The sequence below is a fragment of the Phyllobates terribilis genome, unplaced genomic scaffold, assembly GCF_046119375.1.
Source record: "Phyllobates terribilis strain yellow unplaced genomic scaffold, ASM4611937v1 Scaffold_11__3_contigs__length_659146591, whole genome shotgun sequence".
Taxonomy (NCBI): Eukaryota; Metazoa; Chordata; class Amphibia; order Anura; family Dendrobatidae; genus Phyllobates; species Phyllobates terribilis.
The window spans coordinates 328251786-328276283 of NW_027362771.1; the positions used below are offsets into that span (position 1 = coordinate 328251786).

Genomic DNA, 24498 nt, shown 5'->3' on the forward strand with positions numbered 1-24498 from the left:
ACTGTCACTGTTAGCACAACAGTAGTCGCACTAATAATAATAATAATAATATTATTACACCTACTACATATTGGGATAGGATCTTGGGAGATGATGAATACCCCTTTAAGTTTTAAATGAAACTGCTTTTTTTTCATACTTTCTGGTATTTGGCTTTGACAAAACTGCGTTTTTCGTGCACACAGTGGAAACGCACTAAAAACGCATATGCATTTTTTATGTGTGGATTTTCCGCATTTGATGCAAACTTAAAGGTAAAATCCACACATAAAACTCAGCGAACCCGCTAGAGAAATTGACATTGTGGATGTCAAACACGCACCGCAGGTCAGTTTACGCAGCTTAACAAAACCACAGTAGACATGAGATTTCTAGAAATCCATTCGCTTTGCTGGAACTGTAAGCAGCGAAAGTACTCTGTCAAAAACTGTTGTAGTGTAAATTATGCACATTTTCAGGACGGTGTTCACACCAGGACATTATGAATGCCTTCCTGCATCATAGACAACAGGGGCTTATATGGGGTCACCGTGGAATCATGTTTTGCTTTTTTTTTGTGCTCTTTAATATGCCTGTTTTGCAACTTTTGAACATCTTGACTATCCCTGCCCTCTTTTGAGCCATTCTCTAGAAAAAAGGGGGTCCCTGACCCACTGGACATTTTTGGGAGAAATGTTACCAGTGTAATTCATTGTAATATCCCTCTAATCATAATGAAATGTGAGATTTTTAGAAATAGACTGTATGCCATCAGTATTTCTGTGTACAAGACTATGTTCCCACTATGAGAATTTGATGAATTTTTGATGATGCAGATTTTTTGCACTTATTAGGTTACTTGCGTTTGAGTGCACTTTTTCCGTCTTTTTTGGTAAGTCACGTTTTAAATAAAGCTTCTTTTTGTTTTGGATACTTCCTGGTATTTTGCTTTGACAAAACTTCTCTGTTACAGCTATGTGCTTTTTACATGTGTGGGGATTTTCCGCATCTAGTGCAATTCTATGGGTAAAAGCCGCACGTTAAATTCCGCTTGTTCGCAAAAGAAATTGGCATGATTCGGATTTGAAATACACACCGCATGTCAGTTTACGCAGAGTTAAAAAAGAAAAAGCACAGTGGGCACAAGATTTCTATATCCACTTTGCTGGAACTGTCTTGAGCTTCCTTGATCCCGCCGCTCTTTTCTGTTCTGTGTTGCTCCCTTGCAGAGATATTCACTTTTGTTTCTTCCAGAGTACACTATATGAAATCTCTGCTTTGCAGTGCAACTGGACATTTCTTCAAAGATTTTTTATTTTGGAGGCGTGCTCTTTCACCCCTCTCCCAGATGCTGCCAATCCTAGCTCAGCAGACTGAGAAACTGCTAGACCAGCTGTGATTGACAGTGTATGGCAGGGTGGGTGGTGAAGCGTATGCTATGCACCATGCAATCCCTTCCCTAGTAGTATTGTGGTGGCACCATGTGTGTCTGGTTCATATGCCCCTGCGACTAAGTTTCAAGCATATAAAAAAAATCGTCTGAGTATCAGAGACTCAGATGATTGCATTTAAGAATTGCAATATATCCATAAAAATCGACTGTTTTTTTTGTTTTTCTTATGCATACCCATAGACTTGAATAGCCGAGTTTCATGCGACACAAAGAAAATACTAGTGAATGCTACAATTTTATTTTTTTTTAACTTGTCCGTTTTTTTCACAGACAGCAATTGGACTGGACCGAAAATTTTGTGAACTTTGCCTATTACAGTGCTCATAGAAGTAGTATGACTGCAGGATCAGGCTGCAGATAGGGTTTGTTTGTAGTCTGTAACCATAACATTAATTTTTCTACATCGCACTCTGTGGGGTGCCTTCAATAAACTGATTGTCCTGGAACATAAAATATTATTTGGATCTTTTGCAACTTCTATATTTACTTCAAGGGGTTTTCCCCCACAAACAAAGCATATTTTAATTATTAGATCTTGGAATAATAATAAGTTTCACAATTGGATGTGTTAAAAAAATGTTCCTGTGCTGAGATAATCTTATAAATGTGCCCTGCTGTGTACTGTGTAATGGCTGTGTCTGACCATACAGGAACATGGTCTGATCATACCACAGCTCCTGGGCAGAGGAGGAAGAAAAAGAGTATACAGACAGGACAGCAGGGGATCACAGCTGATTCTTTTTGTGAGGTAAAACATTTCACTGCCTGTTTGTAACCAATGTTTTACCTCACAGAATCCGCTGTGATCCCCTGCTGTAATGTTTGTATACTCTTTTGTGTCCTCCCCTGCCCAGGAGATGTGGTATGATCAGACCATGTCCCTGTACGGTTAGACACAACCATTACACAGTACACAGCAGGGGCACATTTATAACATCTCAGCACAAGAAAAAATTTTTTTAACACATTTGAGAGATCTAACCTCTTAATATGGGCATAATGGTTATAGACTGCGGAGGAGAGTGATACCTGTATGCCTCATATCAGAAGCCTGGTTGTTGAGAAATCATCTTTTACCGCTTTATGTAAATGAGTTCTTCCAGACTATGTGATGGACGCTGCTTGGAAGTTGGATCCCGCGCCTGCGCATTCCAACTGCCATCGCTCCTCTTCAGTTTTCCGCCCTTCTATGGGCGCGGGATTTCCCAGGGACAGAGTGACAATGTGGGAGGAAAAAGGATAATGAAGAGAGGAGGCAAAGTTCTCTTCCGGGCAGCGTCCGCCCCATAGCCTGGAAGAGTCCCTAAGATGTCCCCAAAATTGACCCCATTTTGGAAATTATACCCCTTGATGAATTCATCTACCAGTGTAGTGAGTGTCTTCACACCACATGTGTTTTCCAGAAATAAGTTTGATGGCTGTTGTAGAGTGAAAATTGCATATAAGTTATTTTAGTGTGTAATACATTGTACTCAGCTTGTGCTTCTGGAGATATGCACGCCTTAAATTGTTAAAGAGACCCTGTTAACATGATCACCTCCCTAAGCTGTTTTTATGGTCATATTCGTCTCTTAAAGATAAACTCATCAATACCATTACGGATGCAATCTGTTGCTCGCTGACTGAAAAATTGCTGGTTTGATATCCAAATTGAGGTTTAAAGGGGGTGGTCAAAAAAAAAAAAAAAGACCAGCAATTATGTCCATAAAATGGCTTCTGATGGAGGAGCATCCTGCAATTGGAACTCTGCATTTCTGTTGGAGGAGTCTGATGGTCACATTCTCCAGTGAGGAAAGCTGAAATAATCATAGAAAGGGGCCAACAACCCCTTTTAAGTGCTCTAGGGCTGAGAACAGCACCTCTAAAGCCTCCGCCTCCCCAGCTCTATTTCCTAACCAGCTTCACCTTCCTCTGCTTGACTAACCGCTCTAGCTTGAGCCCACAGACCATGAGCGGTCAGTCCTGCATAGGATGGCCATTCAATAGAGGCAGAAGCTTTGATGGCACCCAGACCACTTAAGCCACATTTGCATATTTATTAAGCCAGTGTTTTTTTCTCTTTCCCCATGACGGCACCACGGAGAGAGGGGATCCGCCCTTCAAGGACAGGAAACCTACAGATAAAAAGGGCGGCACCTCTCTCCTGCATCAGTTGGTTTCCTGTCCTTGACGGGGACCTACAGATGAGAAGAAAGAAAGTGAAAGAAACGAAGATAAAAGAAAAGATTGACTTACCAGGCCCGGCCAGACCGGTTCAGGCAGCGGGGGTTCCCTGCCTCGGCTGATGCGGTGTCCTGTAGCGCAACCGCTGGGGTCAGTGGGCCTCTAGGGTGGCAGGGAGACGCGACGCAGGGATTGGACCGCCGCGGTCTCCAGTGGCGTCGAGGTCCAGGTTGGTAAGTATGGCTGGGCTTCCGGGGCTCAGGTTGGGGAGTAGGCCTGAGCTCTGGGGCCCAGGTCCAATGCTTGCCTGGGCTTCCGGGGGAGCGCGCAGGAGGCGCTCCCCTCTGACGCGGCTGGGGCACGCTCCGGAAGTGACACGTGCCGCAGGTCCCTCTGGGAGCGGCGTTTGAACGCGCGCGCAGGAAACCGAGGGACGGCGCGCTCATGGCTCAGAGGTGGCAGGCCAAAGGGGGGGGGCGGACCCCTATAGAGATTAAATTGCCAGGGAAGCACAGGGGAAGTGCTTCCTGGCAGGCTCTGGCACTCTTCAGGATGAGCGAGCAGGAGCTACAGGAGGTGCAGCCCCTGCACCCCCACTCACCATCACCATCACCTCAGAGACGCGGGAAGCGTACAAAAGGACCCTCCAGTGACCCTTCACGCCAACACAGCCAAGGTGACTGGGGGAGCGGACGGTCTGGCAGGTCTTCACAACGTGGCACGGACTCCAGCATGGCGTCAACCTCGAAGAAAGACCCAGCTACTGGGACAGGTTCCTGTTCAAATCCGGTATTCCCTCTTACAACGGGTCGGTAAGTGATCTTCGTGAAAGCTCACTTGTAACCCGGGACCCCCCTCTCTTTTCTTCTCAGGGAAGGAAGAGTACGGGCAAGTCCAAGCACAGGGCCTACGCACTTTGCGCAGAGGATCTGCCCACTACGTGGCAAAAAAGACTGTGCAACTCATGCATCGAACAGACAATCTGTGAGGAGACCCCTAAGTTTGCTTCAGAACTCAGATCCCTGATTAAGTCTCAGGTTGAGGATACCTTTAAGCCCCTGCAGAAGGGGGGGGGGAGAAACAAGGGAAAACCAGACACCTATCCCTGGTGTCAGAATCTAGTAGTTCAGACGAGGAGGGGGTAGTCTCCGATTCATCCTGCTCATCGTCTTCGTCATCTTCGGGGGATGGGGGTCGTAGCTGTTTCCCTATAGATGGAACTGATAGCTTGATTAAAGCAGTTTGGTCCACTATGGGGTTCGTAGATCCTCACCCTAAAAAATCAGTCCAGGATATAATGTTTAGTTGCTTGGAGCAGAAGAAAAGGAGAGTCTTCCCTCTTAATGATAAAGTACACTCTCTGATTAAGAGGGAATGGAAAAAAACGGAAAGGAAAGGATTGTTATCGCCCAAAAGGAAATACCCCTTCGAGGACCCAGTATGCTCCTTCTGGGGGAAGGCGCCTAAAATAGATGTAGCGATAGCCAAGGCTTCTAAAAAATTTTCCCTGCCATTCGAGGACATGGGGGTGCTGAAAGACCCAATGGACAAAAAAGCCGACTCCTTTCTGAAAGGAGCTTGGGAGGCGGCAGGAGGGGGGCTAAAACCCGCAGTGGCAGCCACATGCACAGCCAGATCTTTAATGATCTGGCTGGATCAGCTAGAAATGCAATTAAAAAGTAAAACATCAAGGGATAACATAATAGGCTCCATCCCAATAATGAAGGGCTCAGCAGCTTTTCTAGCTGACGCCTCAGCCGACTCCGTCAGACTGGCAGCCAGGGCTGGGAGTTTTTCTAACGCAGCTAGACGGGCCCTCTGGCTCAAATGCTGGCCGGGTGACCCCCAAACAAAGTCTAGGCTGTGCTCCATCCCTTGTGAGGGGGAGTTCCTATTCGGATCTACCCTGGACGATATCCTGGACAAAGCCGGGGATAATAAAAAACGCTTTCCGGTGCTCTCCGGTACTTCATTTAGGAAATCCTTTCGGAGCAGGAAATTAATGCAGAGAAAACCCCCCCAAAGACCAGGACAGGTGGGAGGACAGAAGACAAAAAAAGGCCAAGGGGTTTATGTTTAATAGGCCCCCCAGTGACAATAGGAAACCCGCCCAATGAAAGGCAGCCCCAGGTGGGGGGGGAGACTTCTCCACTTCCTCCCGGCCTGGGAAAAAATATCAGACAGTCGTTGGATTTTAGGCCTGATAAAATCAGGACTAAGATTCCAGTTCCTCTCCGTTCCCCGTCCAAATTTCGTTATAACCCCCGTGAGGTCTTCAGGGGCATAACAACTAGCTCTAGAACAGGAGGTTCTAGGTTTAGTAGGCAAAGCAGTCCTTCAGGAAGTCCCAGCTCAGGAGGAAGGCGAAGGATTCTACTCCCCTCTGTTCCTCAGAAATAAAATGGACGTAACATTCAGGACTATTGTGAACCTAAAAAAAATTTAACAGATTTCTAAAGGTACAATCGTTCAAGATGGAACCAATAAAAACATCAGTGAAATTGTTGTTCCCGGGCTGTTTTATGGCCGTCCTGGATCTGAAGGACGCCTATTATCATGTCCCCATACACACAGACTACCGAAAATTCCTGAGAGTTGCGATACCGCTGAAGGGCATAATCAAACACTACCAATATGCGGCTCTCCCCTTCGGGTTAGCGATAGCCCCAAGGGTCTTCACAAAGATAGTGGCAGAGGTTATGGCCCATCTGAGGGAGCAGAACATCCTAATAATCCCGTACCTGGACGATCTGCTTATAATAGGCAACTCGTTCGACCATTGCAAGGACCATCTAGCAAGAGTCATGGGTTCCTTGACAAATTTAGGCTGGCTTCTGAATCTAAAAAAATCCAGGTTGGAGCCAGATCAAGTGCAGGAGTACTTGGGCATCCTATTAGATTCAAGGATTCAGGAATGCCGTCTCCCGGCAGGGAAAATCCAGAGCATGATGGCCCGAGTATCCCACGTAAAGGACCATCCCTACATGACACTGCGGGGTGCAATGTCCCGCCTAGGTTCCATGACTGCCTGCATCCCAGGCGTCCGCTGGGCTCAGTTGCACACCAGGGTCTTACAATGGGAAATCTTGGGGGCAGAAAGGTCAATAAGAGGGCACTTAGAAGGTCTGCTGACTTTATCATCAAAAACCTTGCTTTCCCTGACATAGTGGACAGAGGGGGACAATTTAGCCAGGGGCGTTCCATGGACAATATCAGTGTCACAGGTCCTAACGACAGATGCAAGCCCCAAGGGGTGGGGGGCTCATCTAAACGACCAGGTAGCTCAGGGAGTCTGGTCAAAGGATTTGGAAGCGGTATCTTCCAACATGAGGGAACTCCTGGCTGTAAAATATGCCCTCTTAGAATTCTTAAACACTCTACGGAGGCATCATGTAAGAGTTTTTTCGGACAACAAGGTAGTGGTGGCATACTTAAATCACCAGGGGGGGGACCCAGTCCCATTTTCTTCTACAAGTGTCAAGTTCTATCCTCCAGGTAGCAGAGAACAATCTAGAGTCCCTATCGGCACTCCACATAAAAGGGACTGAGAATATCACGGCAGACTTACTGAGCAGGACCCAGCTGAAACAGGGCGAGTGGGAGCTGAATCAACTAGTGTTTAACCAAATCACGAGGGCTTGGGAAAACCCCTCCATAGACCTATTCGCCAACTGGCGGAACAAAAAAGTGGACATGTTCTGTTCAATTGACCCCAAGGGGAACCCAGCAGCACTAGATGCCTTCTCAATCCCATGGAACCACCAGCTAGCGTATGCCTTTCCTCCGATTGCTCTCATTCCGGCGGTTCTGAGGAAAATCAGGGAAGACGAGGCAAACATAATTCTGATCGCCCCCTTCTGGCCGAAGAGGCCTTGGTTTTCCTGGCTGAGGATAATGTCCACCACCGACCCCTGGGTCCTTCTGGATCTCCTGTCTCAGGGACCGATCCTTCACCCTCAGGTAGCAAACCTGCACCTGACATCCTGGATTTTGAGAGGGCGCTCTTAAGGGATAGAGGGTTTTCCCCTAATTTAATCTCTACCCTACTGCAGAGTAGGAAACCCGTAACCACCAGACTCTACGGTAAAACCTGGAAAAAATTCCTCTCATTCACGGGTTCGAAAGTATTAGGGGAGGCCCCCATTACTGCCATCTTGGAGTTCCTTCAAAAAGAGTTGGAGCGGGGGTTGGCCACAAGCACTCTAAAGGTTCCGGTGGCGGCACTGGGAGCCCTATATAACTGCGACCTGGCCAGGGATAGGTGGATCTCCAGATTCATCAGGGCATCTCATAGGTCCAGGCCCATCCCCTCCCGGAATGCTCCTCCTTGGGACTTAAATTTAGTTCTCTCAGCCCTGACCAAACGTCCCTTTGAGCCTCTACCGGATGCATCTCTTAGAATCCTATCTCTCAAGACGTCCCTTCTAGTAGCCCTCACATCGGCACGTGGTGTTAGCGACATACATGCCTTATCAGCGGGGCCCCCATTTATGCAAATTCTAGAGGACAGGGTGACACTTAGGACTGACCCAGCATACCTTCCTAAGGTGGGATCACTTTTCCACAGGTCGCAGGAGGTCACCCTCCCTTCCTTTTGCTCAAACCCAAAAAACAAGGGGGAAGAAACCCTTCACACCTTAGATGTCAGGAGGTGCATCATCCAGTACTTAGAGGCCACATGGGAGTGTAGGAAGGATAGGGCTCTTTTTGTGTGCTTCCAGGGATCTCTGAAGGGACGGAAGGCCTCCAAGAGCACACTGGCAAGGTGGATAAGGGACGCCATCTCCCTGGCTTACTCCTCAAGCGGGGAGTCCGCACCAAAAGATTTAAAGGCTCACTCGACTAGGGCAGTAGCAGCCTCCTGGGCGGAGAAAGCTGGGTCTTCAATCGAGCAGATATGTAGAGCTGCAACCTGGTCTTCCCCTTCTACATTCTTTAAGCACTATCGGCTGGATCTAACCTCTTCCTCGGACCTTACCTTTGGCAGAAGGGTTCTGGAAGCGGTGGTCCCTCCCTAATCAGCACTTCTCTGCAAATCTCTCCGTGGTGCCTTCATGGGGAAAGAGAAAGACGTAGTTACTTACCGGTAACGGGATTTCTCGGAACCCATGACGGCACCCGTACATTCCCTCCCTTCACACATGGGTGTGCACATTTATTTATTACCTATGCTTAGTCACAGGGTGTGTCTGGCAAGCTCCTTTTAAGATGTTAAAATTTGTGTTACTAACCTGGCGGTCCTCTCTGTGCTCTGTAAACAACTGATGCGGGAGAGAGGTGCCGCCCTTTTTATCTGTAGGTTTCCTGTCCTTGAAGGGCGGATCCCCTCTCTCCTTGGTGCCGTCATGGGTTCCGAGAAATCCCGTTACCGGTAAGTAACTACGTCTTTTTTTCAGTCAGGGAGCAACAGATTTGCATAGGTAAACGTTTGGATGATATTCTCTTTCATAGAGCAACCAACACAGTCATATAAACCGTGTGTGGGGGGAGGGTGAATCCTTCTGACAGATTCCCTTTAAATGAATTCTTCCTGCTACATCATGCCATGCATGTGATCACATAACTGTTGTTTTGGCACACTATAGGGCTCAGAAGGGAGAAAAGGAAAGGTTGGGGGGATGCATTCCGCTTTGGTAGTTCATATTTTGGGGGAGCAATGTCTCTTTTCAGAGCTTTTGAGCTACCAGTAATGTGGAAATCTCCTATTCTTCCATTGACAGGGCTTATTTGTGGGATGAGTTGAAGATTTTATTGGTACCATTTTGGGGTAAATAATATTTTGTATCACATTTATGCTCTGTTCTGTGCTGAATACTTACACTGGGGTTTCTGCCTAATGGTTCAGACAAAACCATTCACTATGAGGAGGCATAGGAGTCACTTTGGACTGCGTCTGTCCTCTGTTCTGGGGGTGTCTATCTCTTTTTATGGGTGTGCAAAATGTGGTCAGTTGTGCATTTGTGTACCTTTTAAAAAGATGTGACACAATTGGAACAGAGGCCAAATGAGTCCAGACTGACTCTATCTGCCGTATTACCGTGAATGGTTCTGTCTGAATCCGGTTTTTCAGGGACTAAGGCTGTGTGCACACGTCTTCTTTTAGATACCAGCATAACTTCAAGAAACTTGAGGAAAATGCCATTGTTTTTTCCTGAAGCATCTTTTTTGATGTTTTAGCAACGTTTTTTGTTTAATTTTAATATATAAAATGGTGGCGACTTTCAGTGGGAAGCCACCTGAAGAATGGACCAGTCACTTCTTTTACCACTTTGACTGTTAAACAGCCAGGATTGGTGCTGACTTTTACATGTCTGAACATACTGACATATCCATTTGTGGGAACAGCATCCCGAATAAGACTATTGCAACTTATGTAGGGAAGGGACTAAAAATCAATCTTCTCTATACAATTTACAGCTTAATTGGTCATTTTCACTCAGAACCAGTAATCACTGGGTGTTATTTTTAGCAGAATGCACTGTGAATGCTAAACAACTGCATGATGAGATTTTGATTTGATTTTAATTATGAACATAATGATGATAATCATTTTATGGACTGTCTTCCCTACATTTGTTTCCTATTTTTTGTTCCCGTGTGCAATCAACATGCAAACTTGTTCAGTTGCTTTAGAGTGGATTTGTCAGCAGATTTCGCAATTCAAACTGCAGACATTAATAGATTCCTTGGACCTTGAGCTGATGGCACTGCTGAAAATCTTTTGATTTTGAAGGGAAGTAAGTGTGATGTGTCGTTCTCCTACTGCACTGTTTGTTTCCTTGGTGTGTATGGTCCTCAATGTTGCCCATTTCTTGGTGCTTCTTAGAAAACGTTTGAAAAGCCCATTTTAGAAACCCCAGTTTGCTTTGAAATCTTTGCTTGGGAGACACCTTGCTGATGCAGTATAGCTACCTTGTGTATTGTTGCTGTGCTCAGCTTTGCCATGGTGTATGACCTGTGACAGAGTTTGCCTGCTCCTCACCCAGTTTTAAGTCTCCCAATAAGTAATGTGATAGACAGGCCGCTGTATCTTATATTCAAGCACTCTTTATGGACAGGGACTGTCCCACTAGACTGGCGCCAATCAAATGTGCTACCAATATTCAAAAAGGGGTCTAAAAGTGACCCTGGGAACTATAGACCAGTCAGCTTAACATCTGTTGTGGGTAAATTGTTTGAAGGATTTCTTAGAGATGCTATTGTAGAATATCTTAATGATAATAACTGTCTAACTCAATATCAACATGGATTCATGAGGGATCGCTCCTGCCAAACAAACCTGATCGCCTTCTACGAGGAGGTGAGCTCACAGCTGGACCGGGGAGAGTCAGTGGATGTTGTATACCTTGACTTCTCCAAAGCGTTTGATACTGTGCCACACAAAAGGTTGGTATATAAAATGAGAATGCTTGGTCTGGGGGATAATGTGTGCAAGTGGGTAAATAGCTGGCTGAGTGATAGAAAGCAGAGGGTGGTTATCAATGGAGTAAGCTCAGGGTGTGTCAGGGTTACTAGCGGGGTGCCTCAAGGGTCTGTCTTGGGCCCTATATTATTTAATATATTTATTAATGATCTAGTGGAAGGGTTGCATAGTAAAATAGCAATATTTGCAGATGATACTAAACTTTGTAAAGTAGTTAATACAGATGAGGATAGGGCACAGCTACAGGAGGATTTAGATAAATTGGGGAGTTGGGCCAAAAAATGGCAAATGGGGTTCAATGCCGATAAATGTAAGGTCATGCACATGGGAAAGAAAAACAGCAGTCACCCATACATATTAAATGGGAAACCGTTGGGGAAATCTGACATGGAGAAGGACCTGGGTGTCTTGGTTAATACCAAATTAAATTGGAGTGCCCAGTGTCAGACAGCAGCTGCGAAGGCAAATAGAGTCATGGCATGCATCAGAAGAGGAATAGGGGCATATGATGAGAACATTGTTCTTCCTCTGTATAAAGCGCTGGTAAGGCCGCACTTAGAATATTGTGCACAGTTCTGGGCTCCGGTGCTCAGGAAAGACATATTGGAGCTAGAGACGGTACAAAGGAGGGCGACTAAGGTAATAAAGGGAATGGAGGGACTAGAATACCCAGAGAGGTTGTCAAAATTAGGCCTATTTACATTGGAAAAGAGAAGGCTTAGGGGAGACCTCATAAACATGTATAAATACATCAGGGGGCAGTACAGAGATCTCTCCCATGACCTGTTTATACCAAGGATGGTGACAAAGACGAGGGGGCACACTATGCGTCTGGAGGAAAGGAGGTTCCTGCACCAGCATAGAAGGGGATTCTTTACGGTCAGAGCCGTGAGACTCTGGAACTCTCTGGGAGAGGAAGTGGTGATGTCCAACTCACTTAATGAGTTCAAGAGAGGCCTGGACGCCTTTCTTGAGAACAATAAAATTACATCTTATGCTTAGTTAATTAATCCAGGGATTTAATCTGACTGCCAGATTGGTGTCGGGAAGTGAATTTTTCCTCAATGATGTAAATTGGCCTATACCTCATGGTTTTTTGTTGCCTTCCCCTGGATCAACGCTGCGGAATAGCTGCAGTGCACAAGAAATAGGCTGAACTGGATGGACGCTTGTCTTTTTTCGGCCTTATAAACTATGTAACTATGTAATACAGGTATTTCTGTTTCAGTTAATGACTGCATCTCAACCTACATCTAAAAATGATGATCATTATCACTATATAAACAAAAGGACAGTCACACCAAATATTGATTTTGATTTAGCTTTCTCTTTTGTTAATTCACTTAACATTTTTCCTTTTATCAATTAACAAAATGCCAACACTTTTATTTTTTAAAGCATTCTTATTTTGCGTAATTCTTCCACACCTGCCTAAAACTTGCACAATACTGCAGATATATATGAGATCAATTTAGTTGCATGTTTACTGTCTGTGTTACTGGTGATGAAAGGGTAAAGGTTTCATGGCATTATGTGGTCATGTGGCGGCAAATGTGAATAATAGATGAAAACAATGGAAAGATTGAGCATCAGATAGCTGTGCATGAATGATGTAGTCTAACAGCCCACAGCTACACTGATGCTCAGTCTAAACTCTTACATTAGCTCACGGCCCTCCCTTGACTGCAGGCAATTCAGCCTCAACGCGGCCAAAAAAGCTTTTAAATATCAGCCCAGAATGGGAAAGCAGAGTCTTTCCGTCTCATTGTCAGCTCTGATTGTCTTCAGGATGCAGAGAAGTTGGAGGTGGTGGTTTTGGGTCATTTAAAGTAGAGAAAATGTTGAACAGAAAACATCTGTTTATTTCACCTGTAAACCGCAGAGTGCTGTAGGAGCCATGCATGTTCCCAAAGGACGGTGGGCTATATGGCTCTCTGGGAAACGGGAACATTCCTGAAACTCTGCCGCTTTTTACAGTTGATAAACCACAAGACAAGTGGGTAACGCTCTGTTACCAGTACCCAAATCTCAAGCATCGAAGCACTTAAAGTCGACAAACCACAGGCATCGCTGATGATGCTTATTTACCAGCACAGAGCTCCTGATGCTTAGTAATGTAGGTGAGAGGGTCAGATTAAAGCGGAATGGAGGCTGTCACTTAATAAAAGACAAATCAAGTATGTCAGATAATAAGTAGGGTGGTCAGTTTACCGCTATGTTAGTAGTGCTCACTATTTCAATATAATTACTGATTTTGTACCATTTAGGTAATCTTTAGAAACTTGGCACTCAGATGTGATAAACAAAGATGCAATTTTATTTGATTTGGCCTTTTTCTTACTTCGGTCCAGCTTTGCACCAAACTCCTTACTTTTCCATTTCCTTGATTTCTATATTGGAAATATTGCCACAGATGACAATTGATGTATTCCTCGTTACATTAACTGCTGATCATTTTAGACTAACCATTTTCTTGTTTTGTATTTGTTTAATTTGTTTTTATTTTTGATTAATTGACATTTTGACTTGTTTGTTATATTGTGATGTACATCCAATTATTTATATGTTTATATACCTTTTCCAGGAGACTGATGAAGGTCAGTTGTTCCTTTACTTTTCTGGATATCATAACAAATAAAATTGCATCCTTGTTTATCACATTTGAGTGCCAAGTTTCTATACACAGGTGCTTCTCACAAAATTAGAATATGATCAAAAATGTAATTTATTTCAGTTCTTCAATACAAAAAGTGAAACTCATATATAGAGTCATTACAAACAGAGTGATCTATTTCAAGTGTTTATTTCTGTTAATGTTGATGATTATGGCTTACAGCCAATGAAAACACAAAACTCATTATCTCAGTAAATTAGAATACTTTATAACAACAGCTTGAAAAATGTTTTTAAAATCTGAAATGTTGGCCTACTGAAATGTATGATAGTAAATGCACTCAATACTTGGTCGGGGCTCCTTTTGCATCAATTACTGCATCAATGCGGCGTGGCATGGAGGCGATCATCCTGTGGCACTGCTGAGGTGTTATGGAAGCCCAGGTTGCTTTGATAGTAGCCTTCAGCTCGTCTGCATTGTTGGGTCTGGTGTCTCTCATCTTCCTCTTGAAAATACCCCATAGATTCTCTATGGGGTTAAGGTCAGGCGAGTTTGCTGGCCAATCAAGCACAGTGATACTGTTGTTTTTAAACCAGGTTACTTTTGACAGTGTGGACAGGTGTCAAGTCCTGCTGGAGAATGAAATTTCCATCTCCAAAAAGTTTGTCGGCAGAGGGAAGCATAAAGTGCTCTAAAATTTCCTGGTAGATGGCTGCGCTGACTTTGGTCTTGGTAAAACACAGTGGACCTACACCAGCAGATGACATGGCTCTCCAACCATCACTGATTGTGGAAACTTCACACTAGACCTCAAGCAGCTTGGATTGTGGCCTCTCCACTCTTCCTCCAAACTCTGGGACCTTGATTTCCAAATGAAATGCAAAATTGACTTTCATCTGTAAACACCTTGGACCACTGAGCAACAGTCCAGGACTTTTTCTCCTTGGCCCAGGTAAGACGCTTCTGGCGTTGTCTATTGGTCATGAGTGCCTTGACACAAGGAATGCGACACTTGTAGCCCATGTCCTGGAAACGTCTGTGTGGTGGCTCTTGAAGCAATGACTCCAGCAGCAGTCCACTCCTTGTGAATCTCCCCCAAATTTTTGAATGGCCTTTTCTTAACAATCCTCTCAAGGCTTCGGTTATCCCGGTTGCTTGTGCACCTTTTTCTACCACACTTTTTCCTTCCACTCAACTGTCCATTAATATGCTTGGATGCAGCACTCTGTGAACAGCCAGCTTCTTTAGCAATGACCTTTTGTGGCTTACCCTCCTTGTGGAGTGGGTCAATGACTGCCTTCTGGACATCTGTCAAGTCAGCAGTCTTCACCCTGATTGTGGAGCCTACTGAAACATACTAAGGGACCTTTTTAAACGCTTACGAAGCCTTGCAGGTGTTTTTTCGTTAATTATTCTAATTTACTGAGATAATGACTTTTGTGTTTTCATTGGCTGTAAGATAGGATCCTACTTGTGCACCAACTCACCGGAAGTGCCGTGTCTACCTTTCTATTTGTAGCATTTAGGGTGCAATCAGATGGCCGTATAAATCGGACTGAGATCGGACCGCAGCGCACGGATTGGCTGGCGACTCTCCTGACCCGGATATAACAGCTTCATATATTTCTATGCAGCTGTCACGCTTGGGTCGGGAGAGACACTGCCAGTCCGAGCATTGTGGTCCGATTTATATGGCCGTCTGACTGCACCCTTAGGCTGTGTCTCTGCTCCAGTTCCACACCCTTGGAAATCTCCTCTTGACATGATGTGATATGATCAGTTGATATACAGAAATATCAATTTATCCTACCCTGAACTATATCTCCTTCCCACCCCCACCTTAATGATGTCTTGTACAAACTACAAAGGGGCCAAACTTTGCATGCTTGCTGCTAAAAAAAAAAAAAATATCCCAGCAGTTGACCTTATCAATCTTTTATTGTGTAGATGGTGCAACAAGGTATATGTACATTATGGCAGCATCTGAACAGAATTGAAGTCAATTCATAGAGAAATTGCCATAGATGATAAGTCTTCAGCCCCTACCCCAGAGCTCTGGGAGTGATCCTGCCACAATATATAACCAACAAACCAACAAAAATAGTGTGCACTAACGGGGTGACAAAGGGCAATTTTTATCAGACTAGCAAAGTCGCTAACCATCATGCTGAAAAGGATTGAGCGCTTCCAGATTTCTTCAACAGATATGTCAAGGTTTTGCTGTTTACAAGCTCTTACTATGGTCTGTTTTAGCAGCAAGAAATGGCAAATTTCCTTGCACTTGGTCAAAAGTGGTCAGTTTTTGTGCTCTTTAGCAAGGGGGCATTGTTCACGGGGTCATAATGCAGAGCAGCCTAAAGACATGTCCACAGAGAATCTTGTGAGCCCCCTTACCTCCATCCAAGATCTGAGCTTTACTACATACAGAATATTGTTATTCATCAGCCATGCAATAATACAGTGAGGATAATTTTGCTAATACAAGCTTAATCTGTAAGAGGAGGTCCTAGCTGGAAGCAAAGGGTTAATTTGGTAAGAAGGGACATAGCTGCTTGTAAAGGGTTAATCTACAAAAGAAGGTATGGAAGAACCGACTTTAGTATCCTTTTTGTAACAGGCAAGAGCTATTATCAGTAATTGGGCAAGATTTTTTATTTGTTCTCCTAATTATAAATATTTCAGTTTTATTTTTGTTTCCCTTTACTTCATTAGGTCTGCCAGCAGGTTATAGATTTATGTTTTTGAATGTCACAAATAAAAACATTAACAACATTTTAAAAAAAAAAGTATATTTAAAGGTGTTTTTTTCACTGCTGTGATATTGATCACCAAGCTTTGGGGTAGGTCCTGACTATCAAATCAGTGGAGGGCCAACATCCACTTATGGAAGAGAATAGAAACTGCTCTGTAGTAGTGGGCACCACACGGTTGACTAGGCTATGCTGTTAGGCTCCCCAGTTGTTTACATCCTGCTGCCATCAAAGCTAAGAACAGTTGATCAGTGGGGGGTGCCGGGTGTCAGAACCCCCCTGTTATGATATTGATAACCTTTCCAAGGATTGGTCATCAGTGTTATTGTAGTGAAACACACCTTTAATACTAAAAACCTGATTTAAATGATTAAATAGTACATCATTTTTTGATTAAACATTTCCCATTATTTTACTTTGCAGAAGTGATTATGAAGGACGACATGAACAATTATATCACACAGTATTATAATGAAGCCAGTAGTGGTAAGTTTGCATTGTGTCATATAAGGCTTTTAGTACATCTAAAGTTAGATAATATTGCTAGTCACATATTGCACATACTGTTATTATTAGTTAAATCCCAGTTGGATTCTAAACATAAAAATCCCTATGGTTTGTACAACAGTGCTGTAAGCACTCTGTGTGCCATCCTGAAAATGCCCCCCCGATGAAGGAGCCTCTGTGCTCTGAAAGCTTGCAATATCATTTTTCTAGAATATTTTTGGCCATAAAAGTATTTATATCGATTTTTCTGGCTAACACGGTACAACAATATAATTTTTATTGTACATTATCAGTGGATATTGAAAAATAACCGCTAACCTTAAAAGGGTTGTCCACCAAACCAGACCAGACAACCCTTTCTAAAATGCTTAATTGCCCCAGATAAAATAAAAAATCCCAGACTGGTATCCTTCCAATGATGTCACACTGTGTCTGCCAGTGGTCACGTGATGTTGTCATGTGAGCGCTGCAGCCTATCCAGTACTGCTGACTTATGTCACATGACCACTGGGAGACATGGTGCCAAAATTGCTGGAAGGGGGGTGCTGTTCCGTGGGGATATGTGTTTTTAATTTTTTTTATTTTTTTTTTATTTGTGTCACTTTATCATCTAAAAGAGTATTGTCCAGTGGTGGACAACCCTTTTAAGACATTTTGATTCTCTAGTCTCTGCTTTCAGTTTATTGCTTAATCTGAGCTAAAAAGCAAAGTCATTTAAGCCACAATGGTTGCAACGACACGCTATATTCAGATGAATTTATTTTTGGTCAGTGTGCTATCTGTGTGGTGTTTATATACTTGTCACCAATTCTAAGCATAAAAAGCTACACTATAATAAAACTGGTCCTTAACCCCTTCACCTCTCCAGCCTGTTTACACCTTCCCGACCAGGCCAGATTTTACAATTCTGACATGTGACTCTTTGAGGTAATCACTCTGGAACGCTTCAACGTATCCCAGTGATTCTGAGACACATTGTACTTTATGTTAGTGGTAAATTTAAATAGATTATTTTTTTCTTTATTTGTGAAAATATCAGAATTTTGGCTAACATTTCAAACTTTTAATGGTTATGCCTTTAAACCAGATACATCTATAATGAACAAGTGATGATAATACAACTGTTGTGTAACTCTCAAAATGGAAAAACCTAATAATGGATACACAACAACATTATGGCATAATTTGAAAACATTTATTAAGATAAATAGAGCTAAAAACCAGGGAAACAAGGGGACCAACCCCCACAGGTGGAAAGGAATACTGGGATTGTGGGCTACAGCAGATTACAGACAGTGGCCACCTGGATGCACATAATTACAGGTAAAAGCAAAATGCATATGTGGGAAGTACAAAAGGAGGACCACTGAAAGATAAATAGGATGGTGTCAAACTCAAAAAATAAATAGACATTACTGCATAAAAATCAATTACTGTATGTCATAAACAATTGAAGTCAGTATCACAAGTCCAATAAATCTACAAACGGGTACATGCAGAAAAATAAAGTGACAGTACACATCAGGGACTCCTGAGCCATTGATGCTTAATGATCAGTCCCTATATATCATGGTCATGGGAAATAATGTATGAAATATACAATAGACCTACAGGTAAGTATAAAAAGGGGAGTAAAGTGACAGTGCACATCAGAGAATATCCTACCATGAGGAAACAAGTGTATGTGTTTAGTATATACCCATAGGGCCAAATACAGTAAATGGATGTTAAAGTACAAATGCTAGAAGTAAGCGAATAAGACATACCAACATGTGCTGGAGCCTAGCACACACACGCTGCCATCTCCCAACGCGCGTTTCGCATTTTTCACTTTCAATCGTCAAAGTCCAGATGGCGAAATGCCCCAAGTTTTTAATTTTCAATAGACTATTAGGAGGGAGTGGACCACATAATTTGATATGCAATTTCTCCGAAGGTTACCTGAAAAGGAGTTTCCGACCACATGTTGGCACAGTGCAAAGCTAAGAAGGGAAGTAGTGCCATATTGAAATGCAGAATTTGTTGGAATGGTTTGCAGGCTTCAGGTCACCTTGGCAGAGCACCTGAGGTGCCAAAACAGCAGAACCCTCTATAAGTGACCCCATTTTACAAACTGCACCCCTCAGAGAATACATCTAGTGATGCAGTAAGGTTTTTGACATAACAGGTGTGTCACAGAATTTTTTACCCTTTTGTATTGAAGACCTAATAATTGCATTTTTATCACTAAAATACCAGATTTTTTTTATTTTCAAGGGGAAATGGGTAAAAAAAAGTCCACATAATTTGTTACACAATTTCTCCTGAATGTAGCAATACCTGTACAGTACTGTTTGGTCACATGGCAGGGCTCGGGAGGGAAAAAGCGCTATTTGACTTTTGCAGCGTAGATTTTTTTTTTTTAGAATAGTTTGCAGACTACATTTGCTGAGCCCCTGATGTGCCTAAACAGTGGAAACTCCCCTCAAGTGACCCCTTATTGGAATTTACAATCCCTTGCGAATTCATCTATGGGTATAGTGGCGATTTTTACACTGGACGTTTTCCAGAAACAAACACACGGGATGTTGCAGAGTGAAAATTGCAAATATACCATTGTAGTGCCTAGTACATTGTAGTGCTCAATACATTGTGCCCAGCTTGTGATACTGGAGTCACACACCCGTAAATTAAGTGGGCTCTCCTCACTACTTTAATGTCAAATATGTGTATGCTAACTGCAGTTTAGGCACACTGTGGGGCTCAGAAGGGGGGGGGACGGCATTTGGATTTAGGAGCTCAGATATTGCTAGATTTTAATTTTGTTGGAGCCATGTTGCTTTTCCAGAGCCTTTGTGCTACCAGTAACATGGACATCCCCTATATTTCTGTTAACAGGTGACAGGCCCGAGTGGGGACTTGTTTTTTTGTGAGTTGAGTTCAAGCTTTTATTGGTAGCATTTTGTGGTAGAGAAAATTTGGGATTAATTCACATTTATCCTGTGCTCTACTCTGAGCACTTACATCAGGGTTTCCATCTAAATATCTAAAACACGTAATTCCGATGAAAAGCATGTGATTCTGATGAAACCCCCGACGGATCCATTCACTAATGACGAGTTATTCCAGACTTCGTTTGGCCCCTTTTTACCAGTGTTTGGCTTTTCAGAGGTGCGGCCGACCGCACTTTTATGCACATCTAAAAAGGTGGACACCACAGAGTTCACGGTGCCTCCATCTGCCTCATTATAGGGAATCTTCCACCGGGGTTTCCGTCTGAATCACGTATTTCAGAGATTTCAGGAAACTCCAGTGTAAGCGCTCAGCGCAGAGCGCAAGGTAAATGTGAGCCGAGCCTTACTGCGATTTTTAGGTAGGCAGAATAAACAAATCAACAGCAAGTGAAGAATTGGTTTTATTTATTTTTTACGCCATTCCTCATGCAGTATAAGTGATTAGACTACTTTATTCTTCGGGTCGGTGCGATTACAGCGATACCAGATTTATATAGTTTTTTTTTATGTTTGGCTGCTGTCACACACTGAGAAATGCTTATTTTTTTACAAAAAAAAGTTTTTGAATTGCCATACTTGTGAACTATAATTTTTCTATATTTCTGCCGACAAGAGTCATGTGAGGGCTTGTTTTTTGCAGGATGACAATGTTTTTATTGGTACAATTTTTGGGCACATCACATTTTTTGATCACTTTCTGTCCCCATTTGTGGGAGGCAGATTGAACAAAAATCAGTAATTCAGGAATTGTTTTTTTTTTATGCTCTTCCGCGTGTGGTAAAATTAATAAGGCAGCTTTATTTTTCGGGTCACTACGATTACAGCGATGCCACATTTATAGTTTTTTTTTTTTATGTTTTGCACAATAAAAACTATTTTATAGAAAAAAAGAATTGTTTTTGCATCACTGTATTCTGAGAGTTATAACTTTGTTTCCGCTGATGGAGCTGTATGGCTGTTTGTTTTTTGCGGGACAAGATGACGTTTTCAGCTATGCAATTTTTATTTACATTCGTCTTTTTGATCGTGTTTTATTCTACTTTTTGTTCGGCATCTAGTCCACAGTATTGGCCATTTTATTCACATTGAAAGTTCTCAGGGACATTACAAAATCCACAAAGATTGAATCCACATCCAGGGCAGGAGCTGATGATGATGATACTGCTGACGTCTTATTTTATGTTCTCTGTTTCCTGCAGAAAGTGGTGTTCCTGGGACATGTATAATCACTACAGCAGCTATAGATGTCCATCATCACCCCAACATATCATCTGACCTGTACTCTGCAGAGGTCCCACTCAATCTAGAACAGGCCAGCAGCTCCAGCAGTCTTACCTCAGTGAGTGTATCCAGATCTCCAGAGAGCTCAGAAACACTGGCACAGAGTATTAGTAGCCAGGTATTCTGCTCCTCCACAGACTGCAGCACCAGAGAGGAATCCACAGAATACTATCCTCTGGCTCAGAACAGCAGAAACCGAGTTAATAAAACCGTGGTACAGGAACTATTGTCTTCCCTTTCTGACGACTCGTCTTTCATTCAGAAAGGGCTGGAAACAGCCAACTTACACCTCCGCAATCCTGTAGGTTTACACACCGAAAGCCCTAGACATGGGCGAAATATCTACAACAGGGTGAATCGGGAGGGCTTTGCAGTGTTCCATGACAGGTCAGTGATTCCACTCAATCTCCCTCTTCTCGAGAGTAAACCTATAGATACAGAGTTAAAATGAAGCAGAGCCTTAGATTTATACCTGCTCAGTGAAATGCACAGCATTAGATTCCTTCAAGCCAACAGTCATCTCTGACGCTATTCAGGCTATTAAAATTACGAGCATCAATCAGAGCTAAACATGACATTTACTACAGCGATCATCCAGTCCAATGCGATTCCAGTCACTGTGATACCGTTTTGAAGCCAAACGGGATTCATGTTCAGAAGAAGCCTAGATTCATTATTCTCAGGAGATAGAAGAAATCCCTAAATACAAATTTGCTGCTGGACCTCACACTAGAGTTTACAAGACTGATTCATTACTGCATGTATTTGTGTACAATGGACTTTGGAAGAACAGGACACACTACACAGAAATATCTGGTGAGCAGGTATGGCTGCATAGCTGAAATACTTCCTTTACTCATCACTACAGATTTTGTACAAATGCTGCAATATTTTCTAATACACAATGACGTTTTGGCAGTTTTAGAAATGCAAGTAATAAAGTGACCTGTACAAGTACATACGTAGTCTAGTCTTTTTTTTTCATCATTATCCATTTCTATTTGAATATTCTCGGTTTACGCCATTACAATGTTATTTGGCTTTCAGCTTGTGTTGGCAGTTTTATGTAAATGCTAAAAAAGAAAGGGTTTCTTCATTTCAAATCTAAAACCAATAAATGTATATTACTACACTCTGTGCTCGTATGATACCAGTACAGTCCCAACTACATATTCTAACTAAATCAAAAACGCCTTAAAATGGCTTGGAAATACCCACCAAATCTTGACAACTAAGGGCTTGTGCACACGACACGACAGATATGCACAGTTCCATAGAATATCATAGGTATGAGTGATGTGTCCAATTTTTTTCTTGGACAGAGTGGTCTTCAGGAAAAATTTTGAAACATATCTATGGGTCCATGAAAAAAAAAATTGGGCTGCTATCGGATGACATCTTATGAGGATAATTGGACTGTTTTTCTCGGATGTGCAGAAATTGGTTGTGTGAACCTACTCTAAAAATGACAAACGTGTGAACGTATGCTGCTACTCTATAAAGTAATAGACAATATACAACTAACTTTACTTGGCTAACCTTATTGTCAGCATTGCAGTGGTGTTTACAGTCTGATTCCTGAGTCTTCTGAGGACTGTTTGTTTTCCAAAGTTACCTCGTTTTGAAGAGCTGAATGTCCCAGGAGAGTGATCCGGCCAGTAGCGTATCTCTAGTGGTCAAAGTAGAAACTATTAGCGCTGCAGGATGATGTCCTATGCTGCTATATAAGCTCCAGAGTACCATCGTGAGACTCTATGCGTTTCAGGAAATAACACGTTCCTTCTTCTGGGATGAAAATAATCTGTTTGGCAAGTCTATAAATAGCTCTTCCAATGCAGCCAACTAGTTCTGTTACTTTGGACCGCCAATCAATACTACATCTGTATTATCTTTCATTGCTCCCCCGTACTCTTTCATCCCCTCTCCCTCAGATTAGTGGTCGTATACCATCCCTCAGGCTCACCCACCCAGTTCCTTGACAATTTTTCTGCCTGGTTGCCGCATTTCATGTCCTCAGAATTACCAACCCTTATCCTGGGAGACTTCAACATCCCCATAAACAGACCCACCTCCCCATCTGCATCCCAGCTTCTATCTCTAACCACTTCTCTTGGCTTTCAACCTCCGAGACACACAAAGACGGTAACACCCTTGATCTGGTCTTTGTCCAGCTCTTTTCAATCTCCTACCTAGATAACTCGCTTCTTCCCCTCTCTGACCACAACATTCTCTCCTTCGTGCTCATAAATCCTCGCCCACCCCAGCTCACTCCTACCTATTACACATTCAGAAATCTATAAGCCATTAACCCTCATACACTTACAGATTCCCTACACTCATCACTGTCCAGTCCCCAATCTCCTCTTTTTCCTGTCCTGATCTATCTGTATATCACTATAACGACACTCTCAGAAGCACCCTGGACCAAGTAGCGCACCTCACCCTCAGAACCTCCAAACACAGAGTAAAACAGCCCTGGCTCACACTGCAAACTAGATTTCTCCAGAGATGCTCTAGGAGTGCAGAACGCCTATGGAGGAAAACTCGCACACCAGAAAACTTTATCCATTTATGTTAAGAACCTGTAACTCTGCCCTTCACCTCACTAAATAGACCTACTTCACCACCCTCATCTCCTCACTATCCAACAACCCAAATAAACTCTTCAACACCTTTCACTCCCTCCTCAGTCCTAAAGCGCAGGGCCTCATGATGGACATTTGTGCTGATGATCTGGCCTCCTGCTTTACAGAGAAAATAGAAAATATCCATCAGGAAATCAGCCGTGACTCCCATCTCTCCTCACATCTCCTCTGGCTCACTCTCCACATTTGACCCAGTCACAGAAGTCATCTCCAGGCTCTTCTCTTCTTCTCGTCCTACTACATGCACTACTGACCCCATTCCTTCACACCTACTCCAGCCTCTCGCTCTCCATTCGTCACTACTCACTTAACTAAAATCTTCAATCTCTCCCTCTCTTCTGGTATCTTCCCCCTCCTCCTTCAAACACTCTATTATAAAAAAAAAAAAACCTCTCTTGACTCATCCTGCACAAATAATTACAGACCAGTATCCAATCTCCCCCTCATCTCTAAACACTTGGAGCGCCTGGTCTACTCCCACCTTACCCGTTACCTCTCCACTCACTCTCTCCTAGAGCCATCACAGTCTGGCTTCATTCTACAGAAACTGCACTCAAAGTGACCAATGACCTGACAGCAAAACATAATGGTGACTACTCTCTGCTCATTCTTCTTGACCGCTCTGCAGCTTTCGACACTGTTGAACACCATCTCCTACTCTTTATGCGGCATTCAAATCGGCATAAAGGA

General features: G+C 43.2%; 1 protein-coding gene across 1 annotated transcript in view; it reads left to right on the forward strand.

Moving 5' to 3' along the window:
• TMEM266 (transmembrane protein 266) overlaps positions 1 to 22084 on the forward strand; it is a 75674-nt gene extending 53590 nt beyond the window's left edge. Inside the window, exons 9-10 of the mRNA XM_073652656.1 lie at positions 16806 to 16868; positions 21082 to 22084. Of these exons, the coding sequence (XP_073508757.1) occupies positions 16806 to 16868; positions 21082 to 21614 (596 nt within the window). The 3' untranslated portion in view covers positions 21615 to 22084. The remainder of the gene's footprint in view (positions 1 to 16805; positions 16869 to 21081) is intronic.
• The last annotated feature ends 2414 nt before the right edge of the window (positions 22085 to 24498 follow it).